The following is a 22,426-nucleotide window of genomic DNA, read 5'->3' on the forward strand; positions in this document are numbered from 1 at the left end:
TTTTTCATAGTAATTTTAAGGCCAAAATCATATCATCAGAGGTTCAGCATATGCAGATACTTGGGGTATCATACAGTAAAATATGTCTTTTTCAGAAGCATAAGATAAAACCAATTATAACAGCTTTAGTGAATTAGGCAGTGGAAACAATCTCAGGATGAGTGCTTGATGTTTAGCTCAGTTAATTCCAATTAAAGCCTTCATAGTAATTTAAAATTCTAATGTAGAAATGTTCTGTTGCTATTTGCTCTTTTTTTCCTGAGTACTTTTAATGAGCAGCATCACCAAATTGAATACTTACTTAAAAAAAGGATGTTTTTGCATTTTTACTGTTAAAATCTGAAAACCTTCCTAAAATATAATAGTATGAGGAAAATGGTATACAGAAGTGTTTTTCTCTGTATTTAAGTATCCAAATGATATCACAGACTGCTCATGCTTTTCTTCCATACTTATTGCGTGGTCACTAGATGCTTCTCATCCTCATTTCAGTTTGCTAGTCTCTGTTGTACCTTTCATCTCTCACGTGTATTTCTCCCAGCACATGGATGTATATTAATGTCATGTTTGTTTATATGGTTGTGAAGATCATTGTTTTACTTCTGAAATAGGTAACGCACATGTGCTATGAGTAAACTGTGATAATCTATGTAAATTATGTGCATAGAGCCATACTCTGCCCTTGGGGGAAATGCAAATTAGAACATTTTGTAGTTTGTTTGTTTCTAAATACATACACTTTTCACTTCAAGGCTCAGGACAGACTCCCTGTTTATTTTCCCATTGCTTATCATTTGTTATTCCTTGTAAATATCTCAGTCTTTAATGAATAGTTTGCTACTTTGCCAGGAAAAAATGCTTGATGAGTGAAGTCCTCAGAATACAATGTTTGGTGTATTTTATAGCTCTGCTGTAAGGGAATTATCTGCTTGTAAAAGGGTGTATAACACACGACTCAAAGCCATTATAGTGATCTGACAGTCTTCATTCATTTTCTTCCAGTGTTGTCTTGTTTTCTTCTTTTACATTAGTGTTTGTAATATTTTTTAATCCTGCATGACTAAAACATAGTTAACTGATTTTCCTTATATGAAGCAAGAAAAACATATTAATAAACTGTGTTGTTTACTGCACTTGCAGTTCTCTGCAGATGTAATTTGTTTTAATAATAAAATTATTTTTATACTCTTTAAGTACCCTTTCGGAGAAATGTTTTAATGTAAGTTGTCTGATTCTATTTTAAGTGAAGGAGAAAACCTGGTAGAGGTTGTCTCTTTAAATCAGATCTGCAGTGTTGATGGACCCTCTAGCAGGCACGGTAAGAACCATTCTCACCTCTGCAGCAGGGAGCTTGACCATATAGACTCTCACATTCAATCAAAACGTTTTCCCTTTTAATATGCACTGTACCAATCCTATTCCCATGGTTACAGCCCGTGCTTCTTTGGTTGCTTCCAGTCTGTTGGAAAAGGAAGGCAGCATACATTTCTTGTACAGGAGTTTAAAACATCATGAAAGCAACCCTGTTGTGATTTGCATTTTAAATGTTTCTTTTTTTTTCTCATTGTACAGAATGCTGTAGCAGTAGCTTCAGTTCATTTGCCACAGTCTGTCTTCTCTCAGTCTTCAGCCTGGCAATCTGTTGATAACTCCTCTTGCAAGCTACAGTTTATTGTCTTTCGGAATGGAAAACTCTTTCCTAGCACAGGAAACTCATCAAATCTCGCAGACGATGGGAAACGTAGGACGGTTGCCACACCAGCTGTTTTTGCTAAAATAGGTGAGAAGCTGTTATGCATTATTTTCTTTATTCTAAAAGCTACGGTATCCTTGATTGTGCAGAGAATAGAGGAGTGGAGTGTGCAGTGTGCTGAGAGGCTGGAAGCAGTCTCTGTCTTTAGTACAGCGTTTGCAATTGTTCCTATCTGCACGATTTTATTCATATTGTCCTGCAAATAAAGAAATGCCCTTGCGCTACGATTAGAATGCAAATTCTGGGCTACTGTTTGTTGGCTGTGTTGTTACAGATGCTTGCTTCTTAAAGCTGTCGGAAAGAGCCTTGTTTTACTCTTTACAATTGCAATGTTAACATCCTAGACACTCATAAAAATAAGGCTTTTGGAGTGGGAGTAGTGCCCTGTTGCATGTATCAATACTCAGCAGATACTTTCCCATGTGATAGATGTAAAACAGGTGTTGTTAAAGACTTTTATCTAAATAAGATACATTGTATGTGCTACTGAGTCATTATTTTGATTAATTACTCACCCGTGCAGTTTTACTGATGTTGTCCGATACTGTACAGTGCTCTCATTTCTATTAACATTTTTAAATGCTTGAATGTGACTTTCGAAGTGCAGAATTGTCTCAGCTATTAATCATACCCTGAAGCTGAGCCGTTTCTGCAGTTACATGGGCAATAGTGTAATACTGGCCGTTAACTGAAGAATCTGAAACAATAAAAAAGATCTGTTTTGTGAGGGATGATTAGATCATTTTGATGTATTATGTGACTGAAATGTTCAGATATTTATTTATACCATTCTCAAACTTCTCTGATGTGAGCACTACCTTTGATTGTGGCCATTAAGATTTTATGTCCACTGGCTTTTTTTTCCTATAGTTTAGTGTATCTGATCTCTTTACAGAGCATTCATCACTGAAGGGTTTTCCACTCCATCTCTCTGATTCAGTTTGTTCCTTTTGCAGATGGGTGCAGTTTTGGAAACCTCACCAGCCCTCTTACCATAGGATTGAGGCACTTTGCACGGGGTATAGACCCCATTGCAGCCTTCTGGGATTTTGACCTTCTAGATGGCCATGGAGGCTGGTGGGGAGAAGGGTGCCACATAATTAGTTCTGCAGGCAATATTACCACCATTCAGAGTACACACTTCAGTAACTTCGCAGTGCTAATGGTAAGTATATGACTTAGCAAATATACCTATATTTTTTTCTCTCTCTCTTTTGCCATGCATATATGTTCTTTTTACGTGAATCTGTTTTGTTCTTACTTGTCAGTAGCTCACCTTCTGGGTTTTTATAATGTTTAGTGTAAAACAGCCTAAAAGAAAGTAAGTTATTTAACTGCTAGTAAGTGAATAAACCTGGTGGTCAGTTTTAATATCCTGAGACAGGCCTAATCAGAAATGACATTAAATTCAGTCTTATAAATGAAAGTTCCATCAAGGAATGATTAGTACGTAATGGTTATAAATTATAGGACAGGGTTTAAAAATGTATACTCCTGTGTGCTTTTACATCAGCACATCTCAGAGGCTGGTCTGCTTTTGTTCCTGCCCTGCACTGTGTTGATCATACTAATTAGTTGCAGGCATACCGCAATGTTGAATCATTTAATAAATGGAGAGGAATAACATCTTCTGCTCTTTTCAGTAAGGACAGAGCTGTCCTTGTTGGTTCTGTAGGAGTTTTGGTTTGTAGACCAGTGCCGATAGCCTACTTACAAAATTGCTGTTGGTGAGGAAAAATATTCCTGTGCAGTGCAAACACATCAGCTGCTTTGCTCTGTTCTCAGTCACACTTACAGTTCCCATTGCAGTTATTTAACTAACCTGCTTAACAGAAAGTTACCTTCACAAAAGCAAAGATATTATGCATACAATAATGAACTATTATTGTTTAGGGACTAAAGGAAAGCAAACAAAAAACTGAAAGGTTTCTAAGCATTTTCGGTAAGAAAACGTTTCTACCCTTAAAAACATTTTTTATAAACCATTTATAAAAAGATTAGACATGTGTGTACTCTTAATACTAGATTGATCTTGAATGCTGGTGCGTGATTGCACTGTAGATGCTGCTTGTGTACATTGCAGAAATGTTTCTAGTTGAGTAAATAATGTATTGTGTGTATGTGTAAGGGACAGCAAACACAGGCGACAGGAATTGCGAGGACGTGTGCAGAGAATACCAATCTGCTGCTGTCAGATGGAGCCCAGATGGCAGCCAATCATAGCACAAAGCTGTGGTACCCACGAGTTAAATGCAGATATTATCGTCCACTTCGTAAGAACTGCTTTCCCTGAGACTTAGTTGAACATCTTTTCACCCATTATAGAATTGCTCAGAATTTAAGAGCTGGTCCTGAGATTGGATGACATCAAATATACCTCATTTTCTGTAGCTCTTGTGAGTTCTCTTTTTCCCCCAGCTGTTTGTTTCTCAGCATGTGAACCATAATTTGGCTTTGAGGATGTTTATCTAAATTCATTAAAGAAAGCACCTGTTGACTTTGCAGGTGCCACACCCAAAATGGCTTCCTCCTCCTTCGACTGCTCGAGTTCAGCCTGTTCTTCTTAAACTTTGAGTAGTTACTAGATGTTAATTAACTGTTTGCAAACAACCAATTCCACAGTTTCTTTTTGTTTGAAAAGTTGAATACTAACGCAAGGGCTGAAGTTAATTTTTGGTTTGTTATGCACATTTGTCTCTGATCAGATACAGGAGATGGGTTTTTCTACAACCGTAAAGGCAACTGAGGCGCTTTTTGCTGGAGCTTTTGTATCTGATATGCAATTCTGCTTTAGGCCTTGCGTTTGCTTGGTTATGAGAATTCAACTTCGTTTTATTTCATGTGGGCATCTTCCAATTTTATCTGTGCAAGACAAGAAAGTAGAATCTTGAACTCACCCTTGCTTTGCATTTGCTATGGTAGCAAACAATGGGATGTTTCTTAGCTCATGTTTCACAGTAACTTTTAAGACAAAAGATGACAGGTAATTTTAAAACATGCATATATAAATATGCACGCACACAAATGGATTTTCCAACTGTTGTCTTTCTAATCAGTTAATGGAAAATTCTTGTAGCTTCGTTATGTGCAACGATTTTAATTCAAGTATGATTTCTTAATCACTGTTTTGTGGCATAAAGTCAGATTGTTTTATTTGATAGAAACTATGCTTTTTCTGGGCAGTTCAATTCTCATACCAGAAAAAAAAATACTTCATTGTTACGCATAGTTATTAGTTTATAAAATGAACAGTATAAAGTGCATGTGTGTATCTCATTAATTCATACCTAAATGCCTAATATATTTTAAAATACTAACAGACTGTCAGCGAATTCAAAATACCTGGCATATGGTGTGTAGCCAGTGAAATTAGCTACAATATCATGATACGTCATTAATCTATAATTCTCTAATCTGTTAAACAACAAAAATTCATAATTGATTATTATGGTTTGGGGTAATTGCAGAAAACTGAAGTAGCATCTGTAAAATAAAAAGCAGCACTAAAGCTTTACATTACCATCAGAATTGGGTATATCCTGCTGTGTAAGTGGTTGAAACAGAAGCCTCAGTCAGTCCAACTGTCCATTTTATAGTTAGCATGGCCCATATTCTGATTTTTCATCTTTTTTAATAGTAATACAAAGTTTCCTGAGCTGCATTCATTAAAGTTGTTTATACCTATGTACTATAAAAGGGTTAAAATAAAGGTTTTCTAGAGCCCTTTTTTTAGAAAGGCAGCAATCAAGGATTTATCAGCCACGATTGATAATTAATAAGCATGAGCATACTTCAAGTGAGAGGAGTCATGTAGAGCCATTTGATTTCTCTCTGTGACAGTTGTTCAAGTGATGTCAGTGAGAGAGAAAGTATAGTTTGGAGGTTGTTCTGGAAAGGAGGTCCAAACTCCTTCCCTCACGTGGTCTCACACTTTCACTTTGCTCTGGGTTGGGCTGGCAAATAGAAGTAAAATAATAGAGTCAGACATTATACAGCATTATCTTTTTCTGAGCAGCTTTTGAGTAGCATGTCCTGGAGGTGAGAGTCAAATACTGTGAACTAACTCCCACATTTTATTCCTGCCTTTTACTTCATACAGTGTGTGTTTAGACCAGACCTGTATGTTGTCTTTTCTTTTGTTATCTGCAGGAGGAAGGGAGACAGTTACACTCTAGTTTCTTCTGGAGGTTTCCAAAGCCCTCTGGGGTCCTGAACTCTGCAATATCATTTTCTATTTGAGAGTAAAATTATGAATTTATATACTTGAAGCTTTGTTATATCTAATGATAAGTATTTGTTTCTTAAATACTATGTATTTATGCTCTTGTGTGAACAGAGCTGTATTATCAGTATTTTAATTTTTCAGGACAACAAATGTGTACTTTATGACCAATCCAGAGACCTCTATATCTGGGTAAAAACTCTTCAGGAGATGGCAAAAATATCCAATAGCAACAATGAATTTCAAAATTTGCTAAATATATTTTGGCATACATTGTCCTCTGTTCTTCCTTTCATTTTTCTTAGAACAGAAGGGAAATTCAATAGTGATGGATATTACTGTAATTGTATACAGCATTTCCTTTCCCCCCTTAGACTGCTTTGTCAATAGTAATTTCCTCAAATCTGACAAATAAACACAAATAAAATTCTTAACTCTAAGTATGATACTTCCCAGTTAACATAAAATGGATTAATAAATACTGTTAGCTGTTTTAATTGTAATCCTAAAAATAGGTTAAATCAACATAAGACCATAAACTGCTTTCCTGTTTTGTCACAATTTGTCTCATTATGCCAATCAACATAAGTGTGGGTTTTGTTGGATTTTTGGGTTTGATTTATGTGCATAAGGAGTAATTATTTGCAAAAGTAGCGTACATTTGGTGGATGCTTATGTGAAATAATTAGGGCTGAAGAGACTGAGCTGACAAAACCAGAGCATATTTGAAACTGTTCTGGAAGCAGACCTTGGAAAACTGTGAATTAGAAATTAAGAAGAGGCAAGGTACTAGGAATGGATCACAGTAAGGGTTCTGGGATTTTTCTCTTGTTGGTTTGCAAGCATTCCCTGAATCTTTGAAGTCTTTCCAATTTGAAAAAAGCCACTTTTTCAATATTTTCATTGTTACTGGAGACAATTGCAGAATTTCTTAAGCCTGTTCATGAAATTCAGTTCTGAAAACAGTCTTCTAAACTTCCATCTTTCAGGTCTTCTCCAAATTAAACAGCCTGTGTAAGCCTTTTGGGAAACTAATTCATGAGTGGGGGAAGTATTACGGAGATGTCCTTTAGAAGGTTGACATAATTACAGTATTTGACATTTTCCCCATAGAGAACACAGGGTTTTCTCGTAACAGGCTGTGGAAACATGGTTCTGTGCTTTGAAAAATCAGACTACTTATAATGAGAGGTTCAAGAACGAACATTTCAGGTCTTTTTTCACGTTTAAACACCAAGTTTAAACACCTGCAGGATAGACCTTAGCAGAGTTTACGCACTGCAGATTGTGAAAGCAATCCAGAAAGTTTACTTCTATATGGAAAATTAAAATTTGGTGTAGTGGGAACTACAAAATTCCCTGGAATCAGATTCCTGTGCACGTGTGTAGATGTTTCCCGGTGTGAAGAGCCTGCAAGGAGGCACGTATCTTCACCAAAGTCCTCAGCTAGCATGTGCTGCTCACTGCTCATGTAATGCTCATTCTCATAAGAGAGTGCTTAGCCCATATGGACAGTATGGAGTCCATCCCCCAAGAAAAGGATGTTTTTTTAAGACTATTCCTCACTCTTTCCTTCTTTTGAACAAAACCTTGGAATTAGAGTACGCTTAAGAGCAAGATCTGGTTTTTATTTCTTTTTCCTTGGATTGCATCTAGATTTTATTAAATTGCATTTAATATGTATTATTTCCTCTGTAAAAGGCATAAACTGGCTTGGCACTGGGCTCAAAAATCCAGGCTTGTCTCCTCCAAAATGTAATGATTTTATCAGAAGTCAAGCCTCTGGCTCAAGCTCTTTCTTTCTGTTTATTTTTCCTTTCCATTGACTTAATGGGTCTTGCATTCATCATGGTGCAACTTCAACCAGCAGGTAAATGGATTCAGACTATAAAGCTCAGTGAAATGAGCCAACTGTTGGGAGATAGATGTAAATTAAAGACCTGGAATCTAGGCTTTGGGACATTTTATTGTCTTGGTGGCTTCCACGGTGCTCCTTTCAATTCAGCAATGTCTTTCTTGTACTGAAGTGCCAAAAACTGGACACAGTAGTTGAGATTTGGGCTCACAAGTGGTGAATAGAAGGGAATAATCACTTTCCTCCCTCTGCTGAGTGCAGAGGTAATATGGCCCAGTATGGGATTCACCTCATGTGCTGCAAGTGCTCACCATGCTCACCACTGTCATGGTTTCTTTGGGTTTTTTTAAGTAGTTTGAATTTAAATACAAATGGGGATTTAAATCTGACCAGAACTGGTTGTTCAAATCGGTTGTGTTTCTAAGCTTCTGCGGTGCTTGGATGTTACTCCTGCAGTTTTAGGTGTCCTGCTTTAAACACATAAACATCATACTATTACAAATAATATATTAAATATGAATGTTTAATTTGCCAATATATATAGATGGGTTGCAAAAATTTGCATCACAAACTGGATTGCTTTGAGCAGCTGTGGTTTGGTGAAAGTGTCAGTTATATAGTATTGGCTTGTTTCATCTTTCCCTCAGCTTTCTCAGCATCTGCTGTGAGACATCTCAGGCCTGCCTTTAGTATGTCATCTGTCTATACCTCTTTACACTTTCATGTTGAATTTTAACTGGACAGAACACATATGTCTATTTCTGCCAATCTTTGTAATAAACATCAGTTAAAAGTGAAACAGTTCCATTTGCACTCTGATGTTTTCGTAATTTTGATTGTTGGGTGAAATAGCCGATAAAAATTCTGTTGCTATTTTCCATCACTGACTTCAGTTGGGCTTCATACACTGTGGTCACATTTACAGCTGAAAGAAGCTGGTTTCACACCGTCTTGTAAGGGTGAATGAATGCCAGTTTCCCATTTAACAGGCCTTGTAGTTGTGGACATCAGTTTGTAATGTCAAAGTCTTGTATGTATTCATTTTCTTGTAGATAATTCCTGCCATTTTGCAATATCATCGTGATTTGAATCCCCTCTAGGAAATAAAATCAAACCCAACTTTTTAAAATTAACAACACAATTATGCTGCTTTGCATACAACATTAAAAAAAAAGCTTCTTTTCTGCATGTTGTCTTCTCCAGAAGATTACTCAAGGGAAGTTGACAGATCAATAAGATTTAATTATCATCAGAGAGCAGACAAGATACATTTGTTAGATATCTATAATGAAATCAGTTTTCAATATACAAAACTCTTTAAAAGGGTATTCTACTTCGGTATTACTAATGCATTATCATACTCAAAATTTTACCATTTATGTACTGTAAAAGATTACATAAGAGATAATAATAAAAATAGTATTTCTAAATGAAATTAGCTGTAAGATGCTGCTTGTTCTTCATTGTTCTGCAGGCAAAATGGTTGTATTCCTGCAGGACACATGGCATTTGCTTTTATACTGATGATCAAACATAGGGAGAGGTTGAACCTTGCATTTACACTATTAAAAACTAGTTCTTTAGTACACAGTGATGGTACTCAAATAAAATTGCTTTCATTTTTTGATACACAAATGTGTAGCTTCACTGTTCTTCCTTTTTCACAGCTTTAACTTTTCAGAGTGGTTTTTTCCAGAAATATCCAACTTACTTATTTCCTTAAATAACTGTACTGTTACTACAGTATAATTACAGTAACACTTTTCTGAATGCAGAGAAATGAAGTAAGTGCACCTAAAATTATGCCAAGATGTGCTATTGGTATACAAAAATGTAATTACATCAGTAAGAGCCAGAAGTAAATGTTTTATCGTTTTCAGCAGAGCATTTCTGTTTAAATTGTCTAGTGTTTGCCTTACTGCTCTAATAATATGAGCTAAAATTGTATTGAACATTTCTGTTAAATACTCATCTTCCTCGAGAAACTCTGTAGAAGAATTAATGGGGAGGTGATGCAAATAGAAACGTCAGAATAAAAGATGATCAGAAAAAGAGTGTTAGAGTGGACATTCAGAGACTGTTCTGAACCAACAGACTTTTAAAGAACCATTTGAAAGTTGTGAATTCATATATCCTGAGTGTTTATTCATGCACACTGAAAAAAAACCCAAAAATGAGAAGGCCTTAAGAGCACAGGTCTGTCACTTTGAAAAACTAGCACATCAAAAGGCTGAGTTCTTTTCCTCCTCTATTCCTTTTGTGATTGAGGGAAGAGTAGCAAGAATTCACACCTATAGATGAGACAGCAAAAGCTAAGTTCCTCCCTGAGAACTGACTCCACCTCTCCCTCTGAGGCCTGGTGAGCTGGGCAGGGCTGAGAGAGAACTTGTGTGAGGCACAGGTGGTGACAGTAGGTTTACCTGAGCTGAGGAAGTACCTGAAAAGAAATGGGATGTGATAACATCTAGTTGGTGTTTTTTTCATGTTATTTTTTCATTTTGATGGTCCTTTTTATGTATGTTGTGAGCTGCTCTGTTTTGAACTGACATTCATATGCATCTGGAGAAACCAGTAAAATCAATCTTAGAAACTTTAAAGCTAGTAATGAAGGAAAATAATAACTACTAGGGCATCTGTTACTTGTGAGGACCATTTTAGAAGGTAAACTAAATTCTCCCAATTTAGTAATTGCATATACTCATGAACATTAGCTGCTTGTACGTGGACAAGTTCATATACATAAATAATGGTGCTAGAAATCAGCTCTCTGCATGCAAATGCAATTAAACAGAGGTATTAGCATTAGAGTCCCAGTTTCCTAAGGGGAGATTTCACCTCTGGAAAATAATGTATTGAATCATCTTCTAGAGGAACCTTAAACTGACAAATGAGAAAAAGTCTTTTAAATGTATGCCAGTATTTTCAAGTTAGAGTTTGCTGAATTGTCATATACAGTACTATTTCAGATTTTAGCTTTTCTGTGCTGGGATGTATATTCATTTTTATGTGCAGAGTTAGTGCCACTGCACATGGGAGCTGGCATGTAGAGGACACTTTATTTGCACTTAGGTGATAGGTTTTGTGTCTAATTTTTAGTACCTGTGTGCAGAAATGTAGTGCCACAAACAGATGTGGCTTAATACATTCAGGGAACGTCTGATGTTTGCTTTAATTCAGATACTCTGAAGACATTCTGTTTTATGTAATGGGCTCCTTTTGCTTCCCATCCATCACACCTCCAGGTTTAGCTGTCCTAAATGTGTAATTTGAAAGGGAATTTGATAAGGTTAATTTTACAAAGATATTGATAGCTTTTCATTGTGTTTTTCATGAAGAATTGTGTCACTAGGCACTAACATGTCCAAAAGGAATGCATGGGTCTTTGCTGTTAATGTAGCTGTCCAAGTCACTTAGGAGTTGCTACAGGGAGTAGAGTATTTGCAACTAAGTGTGAAGGTCACTGGGTCACAGGAGTTGTATCAACTGGGAATTAGATTTCAGTCGATAATTTGGGTGTATTCTGGTGTTGGGTTTTTTCCTTTGAGTGGTTCTTCTGCAGCCATATATATGCCATTTAGAGACCTTTAAGGTGATTTGATATTTTGTGCTTAATATCTTAGTAAAATACACTCATAAAGTTCATGTTATCAGAAGGACCAGATATTGCTAATGCTGGGAAAGTGTAATATTCTCTGTATTTTTTCAGACCTTTTTTTTTTTAATTAGGATATGTTGGCTCGTACAAAAAGGTTAATTTCTGTCTGGCAAACTGTATGCAGATGAGGAAGGAGCAGTCTGTTATTGTAAATTCATGAACTGTATCTACACTGGATGTTCATCTTTTTTTTCCTGCCCTTGAAAGGGAACAGCTAGAAATGACAAGACATATTGGAATGAAGTCTCAGTTTCACACATGCCTAACGATGTTAAATCATTTTGCTCTTTCCGTAGGATTTTAAGACAGTGCTGTCTTTCCCCCAGTACCCAGGGGAGTTCCTGCACCCTGTGGTTTATGCATGTACTGCAGTTATGTTGTTGTGCCTGTTTGCCTCCATTATCACCTACATTGTCCATCACAGGTAAGAACTCTGTTTTAAGCACTTGTGTGAAATGGTCAGCACTGTGCTGAGGCACTTCAATTTCTATAACACTTACTGTAAAGATAAGTTAAAATTATCTGAATTACTGTTGGATAGTAATGGCAGCAATGTGATTTACACCAGAGAAATCAAATCAAAGTTTATGTCAACCTTTCTTGAGCTGCTCCTGAGCTTTCCTGACACAAATCTTTAAACTTTCTGCACACTGTTCCTAAGTTTTCTAACTCAACAATTCAATATAAAACCAGGAACACTATCAAATTGCTTTCTGTCAAATTCCAGTCAGGCAGCACTTTGGTCAGCTACACTTTCCATATTGGCTTTTAAGACCAAGTTTGGTTCAAAGACTGGTAACTATCACTGGATGAAAGAAACTTTCTTTGTCTTCTAAATTTTGGGTTTAGAAAACTTGTGTTTTCTTTCATATGAAAGATTTATATAAATGCCATTTTAACTATCTACTTCTGGTTAAAGACCATTAGCAATTTAAAAGAGTGGGAATGTATTGTACTGTAGAAGCTGCTAAATATTAATTAAGTGAATTTAATGCAATGTCTTCTGATCTTCAGCTTCCATTTAATCCTTTAAAGATGTCATGTTAAAGTTCTGCATACGTGAATCTATGCAACAGGCCTTTTGCTTTTAGTGCTCTAAATGCATGATTTGGAAGAGGAAACTTCAAATCAGTAGACTTTCATGATTTTTACAATTTATTTTACCTTTCTACCATTTATTTCAATGCTATATAGGTCAAACTCTGTCCTGTGGGTAGATTGCTACATAGAATCAGAGCATTTTATTCTACCAAATTGAGTATTTTTTCCAAATAGTAATTTTCATAATATATGTGTTGGTTTTTTTAATTTTAAAATGTGATTTTTTTCAACAGCACAATCCGCATAAGTAGAAAAGGATGGCACATGCTTCTCAACTTTTGTTTCCACACTGCTCTCACATTTGCTGTCTTTGCTGGTGGAATCAATCGCATTAAATATCCAATTATATGTCAAGCTGTAAGTATCTGTCTTAGTAATTCTTACTAATAGAAATGAAACTTGCAAATGAGTTTTTAAGATATGATTGGCAGTTCTTCTTTTCTTATATTGTTCCTGGATCTTAAGTTTTTCAAAATAAATCATTATAGCATGTCTTTCCAAGGCCAGCACTGGGAGTGTTCAGTGTTTGGTTGTCACATGAGTTTCTCTAAGAGGGTGATCAATGCATTAACTCCTCTGAGGCTCAAATTGCCTTGTTTTTGTGGGGCATTTTTTTTAAGAAAAGCCCTGAAAATCTTAATATTTCTCTGCTGTACAGGATAGTTGAAAACTATGAATACAAAATATTTCTGCCATTCCTGTGCTTTGGATTGAATGTGCGGGACTAAAACTTAACTGCTTCAGTTTTATAATACATGTACTGTTTGCCTGAGGGTAGCCATGGCTTCACTGGATGATCCCTGAGGAGACAAAGCAGACCAGCAGACTTGTGATTTATGGACCCTAGTTTGCACGGTTTCACATCTCTTGCTGCAGCATTTTTGGGGCATTAGTGCTGTGAGATGCACAGACAGGGCTGGATTCAGCTGCTCTCAATATAAAGGCTGTACAATGTGTAAAGAGACGTTTCAGTCATCTTTTGTAATGCCTGATGGCCTGATGAGGGCTTGTTGCAATTTGCCTTAAATATTCCTTCCTCAGATTGTGTAGAAGTGCACCAGGTCCCATGAATGTTGTGGGTATTTACCTGCAGTAAAGCACCTCGTTTAGCCCCTGTTCTCCCAGATTTTTTGTCTGTCACTAATTCAGTTCTTCTGATTGGTTTGGATGGGTGTAAATAGCAAGAGTCAGCAGCCAGCATCAGAGTCACAGCAAAACTTGCATAATTAGAGTAAGAGTTATCAATCTAGTTTTCAGTGAGGTATTTTGGAAGCCTTTTGTGTATCCATGTGCATATGACCATCAGAACACAGCACACGTGGGTCTGTGAGAACTGGGATGTTCTACATGTGGAGTTTACTCAAGTCTATTACATGATGCTCCTTTAAATAACAGAGTTGTCCACTAGATTATTTTGAGAGAAATATCTCACAATATCTAGCGTATTGTGTCATAATTAATTTGTAAGTTCTGGCAAATTGAAATATCACTTACCATTGTTTTTGTCAGCAGTTTGCAAGTGATAGTAGCAGATTAGTTTGTAGGGCAGCCATGGCCATGTAATTACATGATCACAAATGACCATCTGTTGTTCCAGTCGTTGTCTGGTTATTTACTTTGCAGCTTGCATGGTAACAACGTGGTATTAACAGCTATAATGAAAAATTGATTGAGATAAATGTGTTATTAATCGCCTGTTATAAGTAATACATGAACTACAGGGGTATCTTAATAAAGTGCATTATCAGTGGCATCTGTCTCTTGCTATGGGATAGGGCCAGATTCTGTCTGAGCTGCTGAGAAACACTCACACTTGGAAAAACAGAATTGATCCATTTGTGTATGTCTGCTAACCAGTTTCATAAAGTTACTTATTTACCTGACAATATGCTGCATCAACAGACAATATCACCAGTCGTTATAATATAGGAAAGATACAGGTTACACACGACAGAGACTGTCCTCTATTTCCTGCTAGAGATTGTCTGATGTAATTAGACAGGGCTAATGGATGAAACAGTCCAAACAGTCCAAGACAGGGCTCCAATAGCTGCTAACAGAGGCTGGACAATGCTCCCCTTAAGAACATCATACCCCACCACAGATCCGTTCTTGCCTTCTGACAGCAACTTTTCCAAAATTCTGAGTCCCAATGCCTGTGTCCTGTGATAACCCTGAGACAATTACTCTGTGATTTAATATCCAAGGTGCCAAAGCTAGGAGGTAGGGAGGTCAGAGATACTAATGGTTTCCCAAGGAGCTCCCCACAGCTTGCCTAAGTGGTGGTGTGGTGGACAGCACTCCTTCTCTCCTATGCATGGAATACAGCAATTCTTTAAATAATTCAGCCTGATTAAATGTGGATTTATATAGCTGCTTAAACCTCAAGTCTAAGTTTGGCCTCTTTCTCTTTTTTTCCCCCAGTTCTGGAAAAAAAACCTGATACTGGGGCTTCAAATATATTTATGAAAATGTTACTGCTTCAAGCAACACTAAAATATTAGTTATGCCACTGGTGTAACACCATCAGTTGCCATACCACAGGTATCTTTCAATCTGCTAAAATTCAAAGCATAACTTCAACCTGCAGCAATGCAGTTTTCACTTTTTATTTCCTGAGTGCATAGGGGAAGATTCCAAGTGCAAGTATTTTTTGTGCTAATCACTGAAATGGTGTATCAAAGCCAGTGAACCACCACATTTCCTATTGTAATTATCCCTAAAACTTCCACAAAAATTTTACTGCAGCATACTTATCAGTGTGAAATAATAGACTAAGCTAACTTTCATCCTTCCAATTTAACCAAAAAGGGTGGTTCTAAATTAGCTTCATTTAGATCACCTTCTGTCTCTTAATGAGTAGTTCCAGGTTAGTTTTAAACATCAGGAATTAATGCTATGGAAATGGACCCATTTTCTGTGATAGCTGGAAGAACCTTCAAATCCCCTTGAAAGCAAAGTAGTCACACAAAAAAAAGTCATTTCAGAAATGGTCAGACATTTATTTTTATATGGAATCTAAAAAGCTAAAATTCCCTTTTAAAGCTGCATATCTATTTCAGAGAGGATTTTGTATAGAGCTTTCACTTGCATATGTGCTCTGCAGTCTTTATGATTTACAAAGAAAACTGATGTCAGAGTGCTGGTCTAGAAGACTTGATTGCATCTTTGCACATTTCCTGTGTGAATGAATCCACAGACTCTTCAGATTACCCTTGAATCTCATTCTGGGTGCCACTGAATGTTGGCTGTTGTTGAATCCAGACTCTTGAGTTTACTGGCAAAATCTTTCATTTAAGTAAAAGATTGTCTTGGGAGCAGCAGATTGGGATAAATCAGAGACAGTGCACTATTACCAGAAAGGAGCTTGAGCCAGCCAGTGAGCCCTTCCTTCCCCCAGAGTTAGGGCCTCAGATTAGTTTGCCTCAAAAGGCAGAAGGAAACTCACTCCTTTCATGTAAAGAACGAGAGAGAGAAGGAGACACAGCTGTAGCTGGATCACTCCTGATGTGTGGGAGGCATCAATTCTGTATTCTCAAAGATTTCTGTTTCATGGCTTCTACTTTCCAGGAAAGCATGATTGCCATGAGGTTATGGATGCTAGGGGATGAAATCATCAGTTAAACATTGAAGCATGAAAAATGGACTTCTGGGCACAAGATTCAGGAGGCAGAAAAATTATGGAGGGACAGACAGAATCTTAATTTTTTAATTCCAAGGCATGATCACTCCGATCATATCTCCAAGAACCTCCTATATGGTTTGTAAAATAAAAGCTTCCATGGCAAGGCTTCCTTCCTTCCTTCCTTCCTTTGGCAAGGCTCACATCTTCCTTCTCCCTGATGAATGTCATCTGTGAAGCTGCTTGTGCATTCCTTTCTGTGAGGCTGCAAATCTTCAACAAGGAAGGCAAAGCCAGTTCCATACTAGCCAGTAGCCTACAAGTTCAACTCAGAAAGTTCAACTTCTTGCTCTAAATTTTCTACCTGAGAAGGGAGCATGGGGTTTTTCTAATGCTAAATGTTTAAAGATCATTAAATATTCACATCCAGTGGTGTTACAGACTGCAGAGAAATTCCTGAATCCCTTCATCTCACAGAAAAGAATCACTTTCATTGCAGGATTAATAGTTTAATAAGAATGTCAGTGCATATCTGTGTCTTCTTTAAATAGAACTGGATTAAGAATTACAGTCTTATCTGAAATATGATTACAATTAGAAAAAAAAAGAAATTAAATTAAAAACTTGGGCAAAACAAAGAAATTTGTGTGCAAGTTAAAGCTGATCAAGAAAGCTTTTTGTACCAAAGTGCTTTGCATAAATGTGTATTCTGGTCATTACCACGGTAACTGCATCATGTGGAACTTAAGTTATCTCTAGGGTACTGAAATTTATTGAAGGAGCACAAACAGACAGCATCTTCTTGCTGAAGAAAAGTATAATCTTCTATTCAAAAGGCTGGTGCTTATTCCCAAAGATAAGAATTGTAAGAACACAGGGCATGGAAAAAAGGAATCCAAGGAAACAAGAAATTTTTTAACTTATAACTGTGGTTATTAAAGAGCTTTAGGTGCAATGCAGTTTTCAATGCATATGTCCTGGCAGTTTTTTCTGTACCATTTGGCCTGTCAGTGCCAAAAAATGGCAGGAAAACCTTCTTTAAAATAGGGGTCATCACTTCAGTATTTCCAATCACAATCATTCATTCTGTGTGGAAAACTTGACCCTTTCCATACAGTTTTATGTGAAATACAAAAGTTCCACTAATAGTGAAAATACTTTTATCACTTGGGTATTTAATTTAATTTGTATATATTTTTTGGTGTTTGAAGCTTTACAGAGGCAGAAATTGAGTAACAAGATACAGACAGGTAAATTTGGACCTGGACCTTTCATGCATAACCTCAAGGTTACATTTTCTCAGAGTCAAGAAAGAGTTTACTGAACAAAGCCACCTTGGTTTTTCTGTGGAGCCTCATGCTTCCCTTCATATCATGAGCTGCTATCTCATGTATTTCTACCATAGGGCTCAGATGCATTCCTCACTTAGGAGAGTTAGAAAGAGGTGGTCCCACTGGAGGGGACAAAAGAACTTGCAGTGACAGTCCCTGAGCACAACAGTGAGGAAGCTGCATCTCCGTGACATAACTGATGTCAGTGTGGAGACAAGGGGAGGAAGAGGAAGACAGCAAAGCCCAGCATTTCTTAACTAATTATTATTTGTGGATGAATAATAGAAAACATTCTAGAATTTAGTCTAACAGCTCAGTGCACTCTTCCAAATCCCACACTTCTGTTGTGTCATGTCAAATCTGTTAGTCATAAGGATCCTATATCATCAGGATATTTCCTCTTTTCATTCAAGCAGGGAATGCAGATGGTTGGCGTTTGGTTTTTTTTGTTTGGTTTGGTTTTTTTGAGAGAGAAAGACGCATATCATTAACGAGTTAAAGATGATGATAACATTTTTGCCTCCTCTGTGTTTGTTCAATTTGTCCACATATCAGAAGTAACTCAGTTGCTGAAACGAGCACACTGTGAAAAACAGTAATGTGACTCAGGTGTGGTCATACCAGTGATGTTTTCAGTCAGTTCAGTTGTCTCCTTGAAAGTTCAATAAAATCGTTTTGTTGTACTGTTTTTAGGTCTTGCATTCACTTGAGTGGCTGATGATTTCCATCGATATGGTCATATATGTTGTCAACATTTCACATGTAGTTGTCTTTTCACATGGAATTAATTCCCACTGTTCCTATTCTTGTGCACACCTGTGTGGAATACAGAATATATAGCAGCAGGGCTACGCTGAAATAAGAAAGAGGTTAGGAAATAAATGTCTAGATTTTTTCCAGTTCTTTCTCATTATTTCTGCCTCCTTTTTCTTCCCCCTCTCTCATCCTCCTCCTCTCTCCGCTCGCTGCTCATGGTCCTGTTCAGAGCACCCCTGAGAAGCTCTGCAAGCTGCCTGTGAACCAAGTGCAGACAGCACCATTCCCTGAACTCCCAACGTTGTCTCATTCTTTTATTTCTGCTTCTTTTACCTCCAGCAACAACAGCGATGAAGGCTTTATACTCCCTTGTCTAATGTGACAGACAAGTCCCAGAGAAAATTACAAAGGGTTTTCTGTTCATGATATTTGCTGCTATCTTTGAGTTTTGTGGTATAATACTAAATATAAACAAAATGCATGGAAATTTTTTTCTTTACTCATCAATTATTTTGTTTTAAGTGGAGCAAAAATGAACACTGGTTCAAATAAATCATTATAATAGATTTATGTTAGCTTTATTCAGCAATTCTGTGTATTCCTTAAACATTTATGTTCTTTCCAATTATAGCAATATTTTACTTGTCACTGCAAAATGTCAGGTTATTGCTTCAAAGGTAACCTCATTTTATATAATCAGATGGAGACTTAGCTGATGTAATAAAGCATTGGAGATTGGGTAAAATTCCAATTACTGCGTCCATAGTAATGAATAACAATTACTAACATAACAAAGATATTAGCATTTTAGAGGTTTTTGTATTTTGTTTTGCTTTCAATGATAAACACACCAGTTTCTTGGAGACAAAGTGATAATAACACTATTAGAGTTTATAATTCCTTTTAAGTGGGAATGCCAAGAGCTGTCATTTAATTTTTAAAATTCTGTGGCCAAGTTTGTAAGCTGCTTAAAATATGTCTGAAAATAATCTGGTTTTAGGCAAGTAGCACAAATTACATTGCCAGAAGTCAGCCTTTCCTATGTATAGCAGAGAAGGAGCTACAGCAGGGTATTCCTGAAAAATTAAAGGAAATAGCATAATAGCAAGCAAAAATGCTGACCTCTCATTAATTTTTAAATTGCATTGTCATGGTAAGTTAACAAATAGTGCAACACAAACTAAGACTCACATAACTTTAAATGCAGATGTAAGATGTTATCATTAAACAGTTTTTTGGAAGATAAATGTTTTTACAGTCTCCATTTCCTAACATAGCATCTGGTATTACAAGTACTATCAATGGTAGATTAAATATCTGTTTTTAAGTGCAACTGTTAGATGCAATAATAAATTCAGTTAAAAATCTGTTTACTTGTGCACTTATGAAGTAAGATTCTTGTAAAAGTCTTGTTTTACTGATCCATTTTCTGAGTTGTTTAATCAGCCGCACTCTTTTTTAGGTTGGCATAGTACTGCATTATTCTACACTCTCTACTATGCTATGGATTGGAGTAACTGCCAGAAATATTTATAAGCAAGTCACAAAAAAACCTCAGCCATGCCAAAACAGTGACCAACCTTCTTATCCAAAGCAACCACTACTAAGGTATGGAATATTAGTTATACTGGTTTATTAATGTCTTCCTAAAACACTTCAATTGTAATTCTCTCTCTTATGTCTGTATTCGTTACTTTTTGTAGAATATAAATAACTTCCATAAAGAATTGAGCCACTTAGGTGTATACAAAAATCTGAATATTTATTGTATGCTAACAGTTAACTCTACTCAGGAGATGGAAATGTGCAGAACTGGTATTGGCTGGGTTCAGATACCTTTATCTGAACAGGAAGAATTGAAATATTTCTGTTGGTTTCCTATGGAGGGGGAAAAAAATCACAAAAGCAGAAAATAACTTGCTTTTGAGCCTTATTTGATAGAAACTAGGCTATAATGACTCTTCCTTTACCTTTATCTCTTCTGCTGTAATTCTTGCCCACACTTGTATTGAAAGCTGAATAACCTGATAGCAACCTTCCTCATTGCACATCAGAGATCTAATGTTATTACAGGAGCGACTGGAAGTCTGCACTCCCTATCAGCTCTCTGGCTGGAGCAGCATCACAAGCGTGTCTCTGATGGCATCACAGGTGTAAGACAGCAGGAGTTCTTGCCAGGTGCCTGTGAGATGCTGAAACTCCAAGCCAAAATATTCAGTCTGCACAAGAGGGGAAAAAAAAAAAAACAACCAAAAAACCCACTAGCAAAACCTTAACCCAAACCGGAATTTCCAGCCAAAGATGAGATGATTAAAAGATGAGATGATTAATTCACCTTTTTTGAGCTTAGCTGTCAAAAAATGAAGTATTACCTGAAGTTATGTATTGTCCCTGTATAGATTTTGGAAGCAGACAGACAAAGAACTTCCAGAGGACAACTCCTCCCATCTCTCTTGGATGTTAGTGTGAGGACAGGATGAATGTCTTATGGAGGTGCCGCTCTTTCCCCACAGATTAAGGAAAAATCTGAGTAGTCAATTTAGCCTAAAGAGCTCAGTATTACAGTGAAGGTCAAAAAATATGAATTCTACTTTTTGTCTTTTTTGTGAAAAATCCACATGAGTGTATTCTTCTAAACAGACATAGCTTATTTTATTTTAAACGAAGTTTTTTAGTGAGTAGCATTTATAGATGACTGTGTTATGTTGTCACAACTTGATGAAAGTCTGCAGGAAGATGAATTCTGTTTTTCTGTCTGATTCTGCAGAGTGAAATTTTTATTAACGTGATTTTAGTTAGAAAACTATCTAGTTTTCTTCTTTTTAAAATACACTATTTCTAGAGATGAAATTGATTAAAGTTAATGAAAAATGGGTATTGTGATGAGAAGGAGTGACATATTGATCCTTAGCTTTATTGGGTGTAAGCAAGAGGATATTCTTTCACTGAGAGTGCCTGACTTTGCTAATCCATGATTTACTATACCATTTTTCAGAGATGAGAATTTCACTCCTTCAGTTACCAGCTCATGGCAAAATGAATAATTGCCAATTTTCAAATGCTGCACTGTAACTATTAAGGTAGAAAATTGTTACAAGTTACACAGACCCAGCACAGGGTATGTTCTTCAAATTCAAATCTTGTTTGAGTTGGAAAACAATAGACAATCAGGTTACAGAAAAGATTACTCTAATTAGAATCTTTGTTGTACCAGTCATGTTGAGGTTCTCAGACAGTGAAAATAAATAGCAGCTATTTTAAGTTTAGCAATAGAAATGATAAACCACCTTCTAGCTGTAAGAGAACATGGGTATAATTGTTTAATAGCTAAGTAAAATTATTCTAAGTTATTTTTCTCACACAGGGCACCATATATCCTAGAGACACAGGCACTGAAATGTCTCATACAATTTCACAATGGTTAGAACTAGATTCAAAATAGTAAGGATCAGTTTCACTTCATGTAGAAAACAGGTATAATATATGTAAAATTAAAAATCACTTTAAGCTGGAAAATGCTGAACTAATAATTAGTAGTTGCTGTTCTTTTAGAATGATAATGATCATTTAGGGGAGCATTTTACTCTTCCTGGTTTTAATAAAATTAAAGTCTGAATTATTCTTTGTCATAATATTTCCATAAAATCAATTTAAGAAGCTTACATTTCAATTTAGTCATTTATAAGAAATGTTTTAACTAGTCAGTGTTCTTGTGTCTGTAAGCCAATGCCAGCCTTTTTACATATTGCTCTTCAGGTACTTAAGGAAAAACATCTGGGTTTGGGGAAGGGGGTGCTAACTGGTCTCCATTTGACACCAGTAGATAGCTAAATAGTAAAAAGTTCATTCAAATGGAGATTGAGTTAAGCTTTTTTATATGTCAGGATGGCCAGTGATAGGAAGCATAAAACACAGTCTACAAGACACTTTTACACGAGATAGCTTGTCAGTAATCCTTCTCTGTAGACTTTGTTTTGTTGAATGCAAATATATGAATGTGTTTGGCAAGAACTCTACACTTGGCTGTTGTCCTTCAGTCTTTTTTGGTAATGGTTGGATTTGAGAGATGATGTTTCCAGTTCACATGTGAGTGTTTTGTATTCCTTATATATGCACTTGCTATGAGACATA

At 36.4% G+C, this 22,426-nt stretch overlaps 1 protein-coding gene across 2 annotated transcripts in view; it reads left to right on the forward strand.

Annotated features, from left to right (window-relative positions):
• Positions 1 to 22,426, forward strand: part of LOC146435284 (adhesion G protein-coupled receptor A3-like) — a 256,900-nt gene that overhangs the window by 205,445 nt on the left and 29,029 nt on the right. For both annotated transcript variants that reach the window (XM_085065134.1, XM_085065135.1), the window contains 5 exons: positions 1,573 to 1,780; positions 2,710 to 2,918; positions 11,782 to 11,909; positions 12,820 to 12,943; positions 19,758 to 19,903. In XM_085065134.1, coding sequence (XP_084921260.1) covers positions 1,573 to 1,780; positions 2,710 to 2,918; positions 11,782 to 11,909; positions 12,820 to 12,943; positions 19,758 to 19,903 — 815 coding nt within the window. The remainder of the gene's footprint in view (positions 1 to 1,572; positions 1,781 to 2,709; positions 2,919 to 11,781; positions 11,910 to 12,819; positions 12,944 to 19,757; positions 19,904 to 22,426) is intronic.

This window comes from Lichenostomus cassidix, chromosome 6, assembly GCF_008360975.1.
Source record: "Lichenostomus cassidix isolate B80296 chromosome 6, HeHo_3.0, whole genome shotgun sequence".
NCBI classification, from domain to species: domain Eukaryota; kingdom Metazoa; phylum Chordata; class Aves; order Passeriformes; family Meliphagidae; genus Lichenostomus; species Lichenostomus cassidix.